The 13,411-nt window shown below is 41.5% G+C and overlaps 1 protein-coding gene across 1 annotated transcript in view; it reads right to left on the reverse strand.

The window, feature by feature from the left end:
• LOC138746803 (proliferation-associated protein 2G4-like) overlaps positions 1 to 13,411 on the reverse strand; it is a 56,496-nt gene that overhangs the window by 20,161 nt on the left and 22,924 nt on the right. Inside the window, exons 3-5 of the mRNA XM_069905265.1 lie at positions 12,898 to 13,003; positions 9,053 to 9,122; positions 632 to 724 (exon numbers count right to left, since the gene is read on the reverse strand). Of these exons, the coding sequence (XP_069761366.1) occupies positions 632 to 724; positions 9,053 to 9,122; positions 12,898 to 13,003 (269 nt within the window). The remainder of the gene's footprint in view (positions 1 to 631; positions 725 to 9,052; positions 9,123 to 12,897; positions 13,004 to 13,411) is intronic.

Below are 13,411 nucleotides of genomic sequence, written 5' to 3' on the forward strand. Positions count from 1 at the left end.
TATTTTATGGATTTTCAGCTGCTGATCACAAAAATCACGTTAAAATTTTCTCATCTCGTGCCGTTAAAGATAAAACCTATTTTTGTGATTTCCTGTGATATCTACTTCAAGCATACAAAACGATGAACTGCAACATGTCATTGAAAATTCATTTTCTGCATTTGTACTTGGACTTCTTTCCTGCTGATCTTGGTGCAGTCAGTGACGGACATAGCGACCGTGGAAAAGGAGTATCATGGCAAATGAAACCCATCAATGCTGGCCAACTATTGTTGAACACTGACACGGGAGGCATCAGATGCTAAGTACAAACGAAAATCGGCGGCAAAACATTTTTAGGTCAGTTGAACTAACGCAATGTTAGCAACACAATAATTGCAATCATTATGCGATTAAACACACTAAATTCAATAAAAGTTAATGTTTCTTCGACTTCCTACGTGATACAGCAAATCTGAAACCATCTTTGTCTTCAGCTTCAAGGTGTCTATCATAATTTTTTTTCAGGAAGCAAACCTTTTGAAAAAATGTTGTCCAGTGTTATCTGTTCTTCGATTTTTTTTCTTCCTAGTTAATTAGATTTACTGGGACAAGCGATGGTTTTTTTTTAATCTTTTTCCAGATACCTTACCTGATTGCCAGGTTTCACTAACCGCAGAGCTGCTTCCGCGCAGTAATGGGCAGCTTTAATAACATCGGCTTTCCGGCCAGCTACAGGGCGATCCTAGAAAATAAGGCATGACGATAAAGAAAATGTCAGATCAAAGAAAAAACATCTAGTTTGAAGGCAATATTACCCCAGTATTCTTTCCTCAAATCTGCCAAGTCTCAGCAGAATTAAAATTGGGCTTTGTAATTTTGGCTTGGTCGATCCAGGGCCAAAAACATTAACCAACATGAGGCGGGTTCCTTATTTATTAACAAAACAAAGAGACCCTGCATGGCACCAATAGGCTTTATCAATAAATGCATACTAAAATATAGAATGTGGAACATTACAACACAGGGATCTGGGAACACAGATATATAATTCCCTGAAAGTGGTATCACAGATGGATAGGGTTATAAAGAGAGCTTTTGGAATATTGCCCTTCATAAATCAAAGTATTGAGTATAGGAATTGAGATGTTATGGTAAAGTTGCACAAGATATTCTTGAGGAAAAATTTAGAGTATAGTTTTGGTCACCTAACTGTAGGAAAGACATCAATGTGATAGAATAAATGCAGAGAAAATTTATTAGGATGTTATCAGGACTTCAAGAACGGAGTTTCAGGGAAAGGTTAAACAGGTTCAGATTTTATTCCCTCGAGCATAGAAGGATGAGGGGAGATTTGATAGAGGTTTTTAAAATTATGAGGGGGATAGACAGAGTAGGCTTTTTCACTGAGGGTAGGTGATATGCAAACTAGAGGACATGGGTTAAGGGTGAAAGGGGAAAGTTTAGGGGGAAACTTCTTCACACAGAGAGTGGTCGGAGTGTGGAACAAGCTGCCATCTGAAGTGGTGAATGTGGACTCAATTTAACATTGAAGAATTTGGACAGGTACATGGATGGGAGAGGTATGGAGGGCTATGGACTAAGTACATCAATGGGACTTGGCAGAATAATAGTTTAACTCCGACTAGAACGGCCAAAGGGCCTGTTTCTGTGCTGTTATATTCTATGGTTATATGCATATGTACTGCATATAAATCCTTTGTAAATATGTGTGCTATGTCCATACTTGTAATAGTGTGTTCACTTCTGATCACCTCAGAATAGGAAGGAAGTGGAAACTATGAAGAGGGTGCAAAGAAGATTTATTGGAAAGAAGAATAACAGATGACTTAGTAGGGATCTACAAGATTCTGAGAGGTAAAGATAAGGTGGACTGTCAGCATCTGTTTTCCAGGGCAAGAACAGCGAACATCAGAGGACATCTGTACAAAATGAAGGGAGGAAAGATTAGGGGAGATATCAGAGTTAAGTTTTCTCCCTCCCCACCCACCACCACACACGCACACATTTGTAGGTGCCAGGAATGCCTTGCCAGGGATGGTGGCAAAGGTTAAAATATTGGGGCATTTAAGAGACTCGTAGACAGGCACATGGATGAAAAATAGAGGGTTACGGGGTAGGAAGGGTTTTGTTTTTTTTATTTTTTAAGGAATATATGGGTCAGCACAACATCGAGGCCAAAGGGTACTGTGCTGCAGCGTTTAACCTGTTTGCGTGCTTTTACACGAAGGACCAGAGCATGTTGTTTCATGCAGTTGTACTTACACAATTGAAACCAAATTGCGAAAAGGGCACAAGTAGGTTAAAATTAAAGATTACAGAATATGGCATAAATCTGGCAAATGACGTCGATTTTGGCAAGAAAAAATAGCATACTATCTAAATAGCAAAAGATCACAGATCTCTGAGCTGCAGAAATCCCTCATGTGTGATTTGTAAAAGGCTACTATGCAGAAACTACAAGTGATAAGCCCCTTTGACACTTCCATCCCACTCAATCAGCTGTTCAGTGTCCTGGGATTGGAATGAGGGTTTGGCTTTTCACACTTGACCACTCCTAACTTGGACACTGAACGAGTTCACACTTGCAAGGAGGCACCCCCAGGGTTAGGACTGTACTACCTTCTCCAGGTGACGTCATGACACATCGAGTGATGGTGAACCTACCCCAATCCTGATCAATGTATTATGATCTTATATTTGAATAGAATTAATTATGCCTAATTATAACATATTTAAGCTTTATGTACAGCACAGTATGAGCCCTTCAGCCCATTATATAAACCATCATAAGGGACTGTGGGTAAGTGCTAGCAATAAATAGCAACAGTGGACAATTTTTAAACAGTGTGGGAAAGTTGGTAGCACTATCACATACAATTTATAAATACCATGGGGGAAAAAGCGATGTGGACCTGCCCTCTCAGAATACCATGCAGTAGATAAATGGCTGTATGCATGCACAAAGCATTCATGGAGGGGTCTCTCTGCCGCATCTGTAAAGTGTGCTGACCAGCTACATCACGGTCTGGTGTGGGGACATCAAAACACCTGAGCGTAAAGCCCTTCAAAAGGTAGTGGACACAGCCCAGGACATCACAAGCAAAACCCTCCACACTATTGAGAACATCAACAGGGAACGCTGCTGTCGGAGAGCAGCAGCAGCAATCATCAAGGATCCACACCCCCCAGCACATGCTCTGTTCTCGCTGCTACCATCAGGAAAGAGGTGTAAGTGCCACAAGACCTGCACCACCAGGTTCAAAAACAGGTCTACCCCTTCACCATCAGACTCCTCAACGACAAACTGAGAAACTCATTAATGACTCTTACTTTTACACTTTATTGAATTTTTTCCTCTCTGTATTGTACAGATTGTTTACATTTCTTTGTTTTATGTCTACGTTAAGTAGTTTTTCTGCACTGCCAAAAACTGGTAATTCTGCCTCGCCTTCAGGTAAAAGCAGCTCAGGGTTGTATGTGATGCCCTGTATGCACTTTTTGATAAATCTGCTTCAATGGACAGCTGTTGTGAATCTTGATGCTTGCTCAGTAACATCAAGGAAAGCAGTAAAAACAGACAGAAATGCTGGAGGAATAGTCAGTCTCTCAGCATCCATAGGAGGTAAAGATATATTACCAACATTTTGGGCCTGAACCCTTCTTCAAGGTAGAAGCAAAAAAAAACAGAAGACATCTGAATAAGTCTAAAGAATGGCAGGAGTTCAGACCAAGAGCCAAAAGATGTTAATTGATATGAAAAGAAAGGTGAGAATAGATTTTGGCTCTGTGAAAGGAGAGAGAGGAAAAATGGAAGAGACACAAACCTGGAGAAAAAGCAACAGGAAACCAGAGAGGTTGATGTTAATTCCATCCGGATGGAGGGTGCCCAGACCGAAGATGAGGTGTTGTTACTCCAATTTGCGGGTCATCTCAGTCTGGAAGTGGATGAGACCATGGACAAACATGTCAGCAAGGGAATGGGGCAGGGAACTGAAATAAGTGACCACTGGGAGATCCACATTATTGCAGTGGACAGAGCCAAAGTGCTCCACAAAGTGATCGCCCAGTCTCTCCGATGAAAGGACGACCACAATAGGAGCACCAGATCCAGAAAACAAACCCTGCAGATTCACAAGTGGAGTTGCTTCACTTGGAAGGACTATTTGAAGCCCCGAATGGTGCTGAGGGAAGAATGGGCACAAGTGGAGCATCTCCTGTGGCCACAAGGGTAGATCCCAAGGGTATGATTGGTGGGGAGGGAGGAGTGGATAAGGAAGTCATGGAGGGAGCAATCCCTGCCAAAGGCGGAAAGGAGAACATGCCTGGTGGTGGGATCACGTAGTCAGTGACAGAAATGGGAGAGAAGGATATATTGGACGTGGAGGATGGTTGGGAACCAGCTGTATTAGCAAAGGGATAAATGGAATACAGAGTCAAATATTGCACGTGCTACACATAACTGTGCTTCAGAGAATGTACATGAGAACATAAGAAATAGGAGCAGGAGTCATCCATCCGGCCCGTCGAGCCTGCTCTGTCATTCAATGAGATCATGGCTGATCTGATCATTGACTCAACTCCGCCTACATGCCTTTTCCCCATATTCCTTAATTCCTTTTTTATGAAAAATCTAACTGAACCTTAAATGTATTTAATGAAGTGACCTCAACTGCTTCCCTGGGCAGAGAATTCCACAGATTCACTACTTTCTTGGAAAGCTTTTCCTCATCTCCATTTTAAATCTACTCCCCTGAATCTTGAGGCTGTGTCCCCTAGTTCTGGTCTCAACTAGCAGTGAAAACAATTTTCCTGCCTCTATCTTATCTATCCCTTTCAAAATTTTATACGTTTCTGTAAGATCTCCTCTTATTCTTCTGAATTCAGTATAATCCCAGGCGATTTAGTCTCTCCTCGTAGATCAACCTGGCGAACCTCCTCTGGACTGTCTCCAAGGCCAGTATATCTTTCCTCAAGTACAGAGACCAGAAATGCACACAGTACTCCAGGTGTGGCCTCACCAGTACCTTGTACAGTTGCAGTATGACCTCCCTCCTCTTTAATTCAATTCCAGTTGCCTTTCTAATAACCTAGACAGCATCTTATTTGAGACAGCAAGGTAAATGATGATCACAGACTAGAGTGGGTTATTCCAAAAGACTAACTCCTCAGTCAGTGCAAAAATTGGTTTTATGGATGGAGATCAGATCATAATTCACTTTATTTTTGAAATAATTGTGGAGTCATTAATATGTTAATTCATTGTGGAACAGATTCAGGGTCACCTTCTCATACCAAGAGATGGCAGAAATCATACTTGTACCCAAAATCATGTTGAGCAACTGAACTTGGTTGTGGAGAAGCTCTGAGGAAGGCAAGAGGTCCCATTTCCAATTAACCCACCTCTTCTTTGTACGGACAGGCCAGTGCTTGTCACATGTTAATCCCTAGTTTAGGCTTCTGCAAAATGGCCTGGAAAATGGTCATTTGCTTTTTATGTTGTAAACAAAGGTTTTTCTTTTATAAATTAAGAGTCGAGCGGTTCAACTTACAAAGATTTTTTTTAAATTCTGAACAGAAAGGTTAGTGTGACGTAGTTACACAGCGCCAGCAATCCAGGTTCTAATCAGTCGCTGTACGTAAGGAGTTTGTATGTTCTCCACATGTGCGTGGGTTTCCTCCCACTGTTCAAAAATGTACTGGGGGGCTGGGGTTACAAGTCAATTGGTGATGTGATGGATTTGTCCTAATATTAATCTTTAAGTATATAATATTATATCTATTTCTTAGTAAAGTTATTTTGTGAGTTGGATTCAGGGGCACACTTACAGACACACATAATTACACTCAGAGACCTTTGAAATTGCAGCTGGCAGATCTCAGAGATCGTTTGTCTGCTTATTCATTGTTTGGCTGAAAACCTGTTTGCTTAGAGACAGGGTGACTGCTAATTCAAAGCTGTAAACAGTCATAAAAGTCTTATGATTGTTCTCCATTGAAAACTCAAGCATCTGTGCACACACATCCAATCTGTTGGCTGGTCTCAGCAAACAATTCAGTCATATCCACTCTTCTGGAAGAGATGAAACTTCAAAGGGGGTGTTTCTACTGACCCGGGAAAAGCGCGGTGATGCGAGGTAATGCGAGGTGAAGCGCGGTGACACCTCGAATCTGGCCGCACTGTAAACACATCCGGTTGTGGCCGATGTGCGGCGATTCGAGGTGCTCCGGCGTCCTACTTTTGAGGTGGTCGATGCGGGGTGATACAAGGGACGACCTCACAGTGGAATCATCGGACTTCCTGGTCACCTCGCATCGCCCTGCATCACCTTGCATTCCTCGCATCACCTCGCATCGCCCTGCATCACCGCGTATTGAATCGCTCGGTAGAAACAGTTCAGGTAGTCCAAAAATGTGCAGTGATGCGAACGACAAAAAAAATCGCAGTGATTCGAGGTGATGCGGGGTGATGCGAGGTGTCCTTAGTATAAACACAGCTAAAGACAGGAATGATGTTATGGCACATGATTGAGGACATTTGAAAACAGAAGAAGGTGGTTGACCGTCCTGTAAGTCACACAGGATTGATATGCAGTAACAATCCTTTGGAGAAGGAAGGCTGCTTATGTTTTCCTCATGAAATGTCGGAACACACAAAAGTGGTTTTGAAGAATTTTGCCACTTTAGCTTGACTGGGTTTGTGAAATCATTGTGGATGAAAAACAAGTTCTGTAATTTTCATGCAAAAGAAGAAACAATTATTTGAAAACAACTCTCCAAGAAATTCGTGAGTTTTGAAAAGTCTGATGCCTTGCACTTACTCCGTAATTGCTTTTGAACAGCAAATAAAGACTGGGTTTCAACACAAAGGCTTTCTGAGACTGAACTTTAAAATCATCTCTTGAGAATTAAGTTTAAACTGCAATGATTTAGGTTTTGCCACACACACACACACATATATATATATATAAATAAATGTGTGTATATATATATATATATATATATATATATATGTGTGTGTGTGTGTGTGTGTGTGTGTGTGTGTGTGTGTGTGTGTGTGTGTGTGTGTGTGTGTGTGTGTGTGTGTGTGTGTGTGTGTGTGTGTGTGTGTATATGTATATAAATATATATATATATATATATAGATAGATAGATAGATAGATAGACAGACACACAAATACATACTGTGACAGAGGCGTTTGGGAGATAAATTGGGAAAGATTTGTTAGAGCAGGTCACACACACTTCAAAACAGAATTTTTGCAGGAGTTTTGCAGAGTGCTCACAGATTCATGATGGACTGCTATTTGCAAAAGGCAACAATGTAGCAAAATGCCTGGAAAACAGTTTGCTGCCTGGAAAACAGTTTGCTGCCTGGAAAACAGTTTGCTGCCTGGAAAACAGTTTGCTGCCTGGAAAACAGTTTGCTGCCTGGAAAACAGTTTGCTGCCTGGAAAACAGTTTGCTGCCTGGAAAACAGTTTGCTGCCTGGAAAACAGTTTGCTGCCTGGAAAACAGTTTGCTGCCTGGAAAACAGTTTGCTGCCTGGAAAACAGTTTGCTGCCTGGAAAACAGTTTGCTGCCTGGAAAACAGTTTGCTGCCTGGAAAACAGTTTGCTGCCTGGAAAACAGTTTGCTGCCTGGAAAACAGTTTGCTGCCTGGAAAACAGTTTGCTGCCTGGAAAACAGTTTGCTGCCTGGAAAACAGTTTGCTGCCTGGAAAACAGTTTGCTGCCTGGAAAACAGTTTGCTGCCTGGAAAACAGTTTGCTGCCTGGAAAACAGTTTGCTGCCTGGAAAACAGTTTGCTGCCTGGAAAACAGTTTGCTGCCTGGAAAACAGTTTGCTGCCTGGAAAACAGTTTGCTGCCTGGAAAACAGTTTGCTGCCTGGAAAACAGTTTGCTGCCTGGAAAACAGTTTGCTGCCTGGAAAACAGTTTGCTGCCTGGAAAACAGTTTGCTGCCTGGAAAACAGTTTGCTGCCTGGAAAACAGTTTGCTGCCTGGAAAACAGTTTGCTGCCTGGAAAACAGTTTGCTGCCTGGAAAACAGTTTGCTGCCTGGAAAACAGTTTGCTGCCTGGAAAACAGTTTGCTGCCTGGAAGAGCATGTGATCTTTGCAGGCAGAGGCAGAACAGCTTTGCTCTCAGATTGGGAGGGAGTGAGAAAAAGGAGAGACAGAGACTTCAGTTCCACAAGGACAAGCTGGCAAGCTTTGGAAGACTGCCTGGTCGAAGGAGAGGACTGGCTGTCTGGTGTTTCCCCTGGAATAGGGAAACAGAAAGGAACTATGTGGTGACTGAAAGAAAGAGGTTATCATCTGGAGAACCCTGAAAGGGGGAAAGTTTCGTCAGCAAGACACTGGAGTGGCTGTCCTGGAACGAGAAAACTCTCTGAAAACCAACAAGAACCATTTACCTGTTAAGCACCAAAGCCTGGTGAACTTTATTAATGCTAACTTCTGTGCACAGTACAAGAATTGCCTGCAACCAGTGAGATTGGACTGAGAACCAAAGAACTTTTCTCATCTTGTATTACACATTACACACACGTGCACTTAGAATTAGAGGGGGGTTAAGTAAGTCAATAGTGATAAGTTAAAGTTTGATTCTATTTTCATGTTCTAAGATCATTAAAAGCAACTTTTGTTTAAGTAACCCTTTGTCATGGTGCATATCTATTGCTGCTGGGATTTGGGGTCCTCTGGACTCATAACAATACACACACACATTTCCGCATGGTGTGGTTAAGCTAGAGTTAAGTTTACAGTTAAGAAGTGTTAGATTATTAATAGTTATTAATAAAAATTGTTTTGAAGACACCATTGTCTTGGTAAATTTCTATTGCTGCTGGTCTAGTACACAACAGGCAACACAGGCTCGTGGATCGAAAAGGCCTGTTACTGTCCTGGATGCCTAAATTCATAAAAATGAATCAATACTCATGCTGCTAAAATCTCAGGCTCATTAATCTAAGTAGCCTCATTCACCAGAAGGTTGAGAATATTCCTCTCCAGACAGATAGAGCATGCTTGTGCTGTCAAAATGAACATACCTTAGTGACACCAACGATAAAACTGTGTGCCACATTAGCAATGAATCCATCCACATGGACACCCAGATCGCTGTTGGGAGGAAAAAAAACATAAATCTCCGTAGATCATTACAGCACAGACATTTCAGCCCCTCCAGTCTGCGCCAAACTATTATTCTGCCTCGTTTCAATGAACTGCATCCAGCCCATAGCCCTCCATACCTCTCCAATCCATCTTCTTAAATGTTAAAATTGAACCCACATTCACCACCTCAGCTAGTAGCTCATTCCACACTCCCACCACACTCTGTGTGAAGAAGTTCCCCCTAAAATTTTCCCCTTTCACTCTTAACCCATGTCCTCTGGTTTGTATCTCACCTACCCTAAGTGGGAAAAGCCAACCTACATTTACTCTGTCTATCCCCCTCAATTTGAAATACCTCTATCAAATTTCCCCTCATTCTTCTATGCTCCAGGGAATAAAGTCCAACCTGTTTAACCTTTCCCTGTAACCCAGTTCCTGAAGTCTTGACAACATCTCAATAAATCTTCTCTGCACTCTTTCAATCACGTTGTTATCTTTCCTGTATTCAGGTTAAATTTCCTGTATTCAGGTTATACAACATTAACATAAAACATTCCAGCTCCTATACTCAATACTTTGATTTATGAAGGCCAATATCCCAAAAGCTCTCTTTACAACCCTATCCACCTGTGACACCACTTTCAGAGAATTATGTATCTCTATTCCCAGATCCCTCTGTTCTACTTCACTCCTGTGCCCTATCATTTGCAACACTTCACACTTGCCTGCATTAAATTCCATCTGCCATTTTTCAGCCCATTTTTCCAGCTCCTCCAGATCCCTCTGCAAGTTTTGAAAGTCTTCTTCTTTGTTCACAAAGCCTCCAATCTTTGTGTTATCCGCAATCCCGCTGATCCAATTTACCACATTATCACCCAGATCATTGATATAGATGACAATCAACAATGATTCCAGCACAAATCCCTGAGGTACACCACTAGTCACAGGCCTCCAGTCGGAGAAGCAATCATCCACCACTACTCTCTCTCCTGTATGGCCCATGTTGAATCCAGTTCATTACCTCATCATGAATAGAGAGTATGAACCTTCCTGACTATCCTTCCATGTTGGACCTTGTCCACGTAAACAACATCCACAGCCTTTCCTTTATCAACTTTCCTGGTAAACTTTTCTAAAGCCTATAAGATTGGTTAAACACGACCTACCATGCACAGAACGCGTTCACTATCCCTAATCAGTCCCTGCCTATTCAAATTCTTGAAAATCAGATATCTTAGAACACCTTCCAATCATCGATCTACCACTGATGTCAGCCTCACTGGCCTATAATTTCCAGGGTTACTTTTGGAACAAGTTTTAAACTTGATCTGCCTCCATTCCTCCGGCACCACACCATTAGCTAAGGACATTTTAAATATTTCTGCCAGAGCCCCTGCAATTCGCACTAGCTTTCAAGGTCTGAAAGAATATCTTGTCATTACCTGGGGATTTATCCACCCTTATTTCTTTTAAGACAGCAAGCGCCTCTTCCTCTAATCTGTATAGGTTCCATGACCTCACTACCTGCTTTCCTCAACTTCCTTGGACTCTACTAGTTTCCCAAGCACCGATTCAAAAATACCCATTTAATATCTCCACCATCTCTTCTAGCTCCATACACAGCCAACCACTTTGATCTTTGAGGGGAGTAATTTTGTCCATTACTATCTTTTTGCTCAATATCCCTATAGAAACACTTAGAATTTTCTTCACATTGTCTCCCAAAGAAACCTCATGTCTTCTTTCAGCCTTCGATTTAGCTCGAGGTTTTTTTGCATTTTTTATGCTCATGAACCTCATTTGCTCCACGTTGCCTTTGTCACACATAATGTTGTGTTTGTATTGTATATAGATCTGTATTTGGGAGATAAATTGGGGCAGGTTTTTTAGTGCAGGTCACATACAAACAGTTCAAAACAGATCTCATTTAAAATATTGGAGCTCTGCTCAAGCCAGACAGGGCAGCTCCTGGGGGCCTTTGGAAAAACATTGGAGAGTGCCCAAGAGACTTCACTTGTTGTTTTGAAAACCATAAGATGAAAGAGATTGGAGGAGTAGTTCGGAGCCGCAGGCTGTCTGGAGTGCAGCTTGCTGTTCTAGGAGGGTCGTGTGGTTTTGCAAGCAGAGGGAGTAAAACAACCGGTTGAGAGAGAGAGATCGGTTCTGCAGTGCTACAGTCAGCAGCAGCAGCTGGGACTGAAACATAACAAGCTGGCAAACTTGTGGAAAAACCCCATTTGGAAGAAGGGTTGTGAGTGCTTAGTTTAGCCTGGTCAAAGCCCTTGTGGTTCATACAAGAGGAGAGTACTGGCTGTCTAATGTTTCACTTGAAATAAGAAAAACACAAAAGAACTCTGTGATGACCTGAAAGAAAGAAGTTATCATCGAGAAAACCCAGAAGGGACAAGTTTTGTCAGCAAGACACTGGAGTCGCTGATGGAAGTAACTGTACAACAAATCTCTCTCTGAAAACTGACAAGAACCTTCCTGAGCAGTACCCATTTACCTTTCAAGCACCAAAGCCTGGTGAACTTTACAAATGTTAAATTCTGTGCACAGTATAAGAATTGCCTGCAACCAGTGAACTTGGAGGAATGAGAAGTGAGATTGAACAGTGAACCAAATAACTTTTCTCAACTTACACACACATTACATACATGTGTGCTTAGAATTAGAAGGGGGTTAAGTAAATCAATAGTGATAAGTTAAAGTATGATTTTGTTTTCATGTTTAAAAGATAATTAAAAGCAACTTTTGTTGAAGTAACCATTTGTCTTAGGTGAATACCTATTGCTGCTAGCAATAGGGTCCTCTGGGTTCATAACATCTTTATCTGTTATACACCTCTCTCTTCTTCTGATCCAGATCCCCAATATCACTCAAAAACCAAGGTTCCCTATGCCTGTTAAATTTTCCTTTAATCCTGACTGGATTCTGACTCTGCACTCTCAAAATTTCATCTTTGAAAGTCTTCCACTTACCTAGCACATCCTTGCCCAAAAACAACTTATCCCAATCCATGCAGTCTAGATCCTTTCGCATTTCCTCAAAATTGGACTTTCTCCAATTCAGAATCTCAACCTGAGGCCCAGTCCTATCCTTCTCAATAATTCAATGGAAATTAATGGCATTATGATCACTGGACTCAAAATGTTCCCTACAAAAACTTCTGTCACCTGTCCTGTTTCATATCTTAATAGGAGATGCAACTCTCTAGTTGGTAGTTTTAATTTAGGAAACTTTCCCAAACACTTCTAATAAACTAGAAGCCATCCAGCCCTATTGCATTATGGGAGACCCAGTCAAAGGAGTAGCATGGTTGGTGTAGCGGTTAGCGCAATGCCTTTGAAACATCAACATTTGAGACTGGGATTTGAATCTCACACTGTCTATAAGGAGTCCATATGTTCTCCCCGTGTCTGCATGGGTTTCCCCAGGGACTCCAGTTTCCTCCCACCCTTTGAAACATAGGTTAATTGGGTGGCACAGACTCTTGGGCCAAAATGGCTACATTTAAAAAAATAAAATACACAAAAAATTTAAAATATGTGGATAGTTAAAAATATCCTAATAACACAACTTTATGTCTTCTGCAGCTGAATGCTCCAATTCCCGCTGAATATTAATCCAAACCCATCACAACTTCAGTCTTAAAAAGTGGAGAAACGCAATTTCATTTTTTTTTTAATTGATGACATCCAGGTTTCTGTTTATTGGTCATAATTATTTTATGATTATTTGCCAAATTAATGATTGCATGCATGCTTGAAACTGTACTTACACTTTAACAAGATCCTCCTCCTTCAAGATGTAGTCAGGATCACTCTTGAGAGGAGAGTAGTGGCAGACGCAGTTGTTCACTGATACACATGTGGGAAAGGCAATTCCTTTAAAGAAAAGAGGTGCAAACCATTTACTCACGGTAATACCGTTAATGTACTGTGACAAAGTATATAGAAATGTTTAGGGAAATAAATTGGGAAAGGTTTGTTAGAGTAGGTCACATACTTTAAAACAGATCTTATTTGAAATAATGGAGCTCTGCTAATGCAAGACGTAGTGGCTTTTTTCAGCTTTTGCAAGAGGTTTGAAGAGTGCTCGAGACTTCACTAATGGATTGCTGTTTACCAAAGGCAACAGATGAAAGAGATTGTTGGAGCCGCATATTGTCTGCAGGAGAGCTTGCTGTTGTAAGAGGGTCATGTGGTTTGGTAAGCAGAGAGACAGGCTTTCTCTCAGAGAGAGAGAGAGAGAGAGAGACACACACACAGATCACTTGACAGAGTTACAGCCAG

This window comes from Narcine bancroftii, chromosome 12 (genome assembly GCF_036971445.1).
Source record: "Narcine bancroftii isolate sNarBan1 chromosome 12, sNarBan1.hap1, whole genome shotgun sequence".
Lineage (NCBI taxonomy): Eukaryota > Metazoa > Chordata > Chondrichthyes > Torpediniformes > Narcinidae > Narcine > Narcine bancroftii.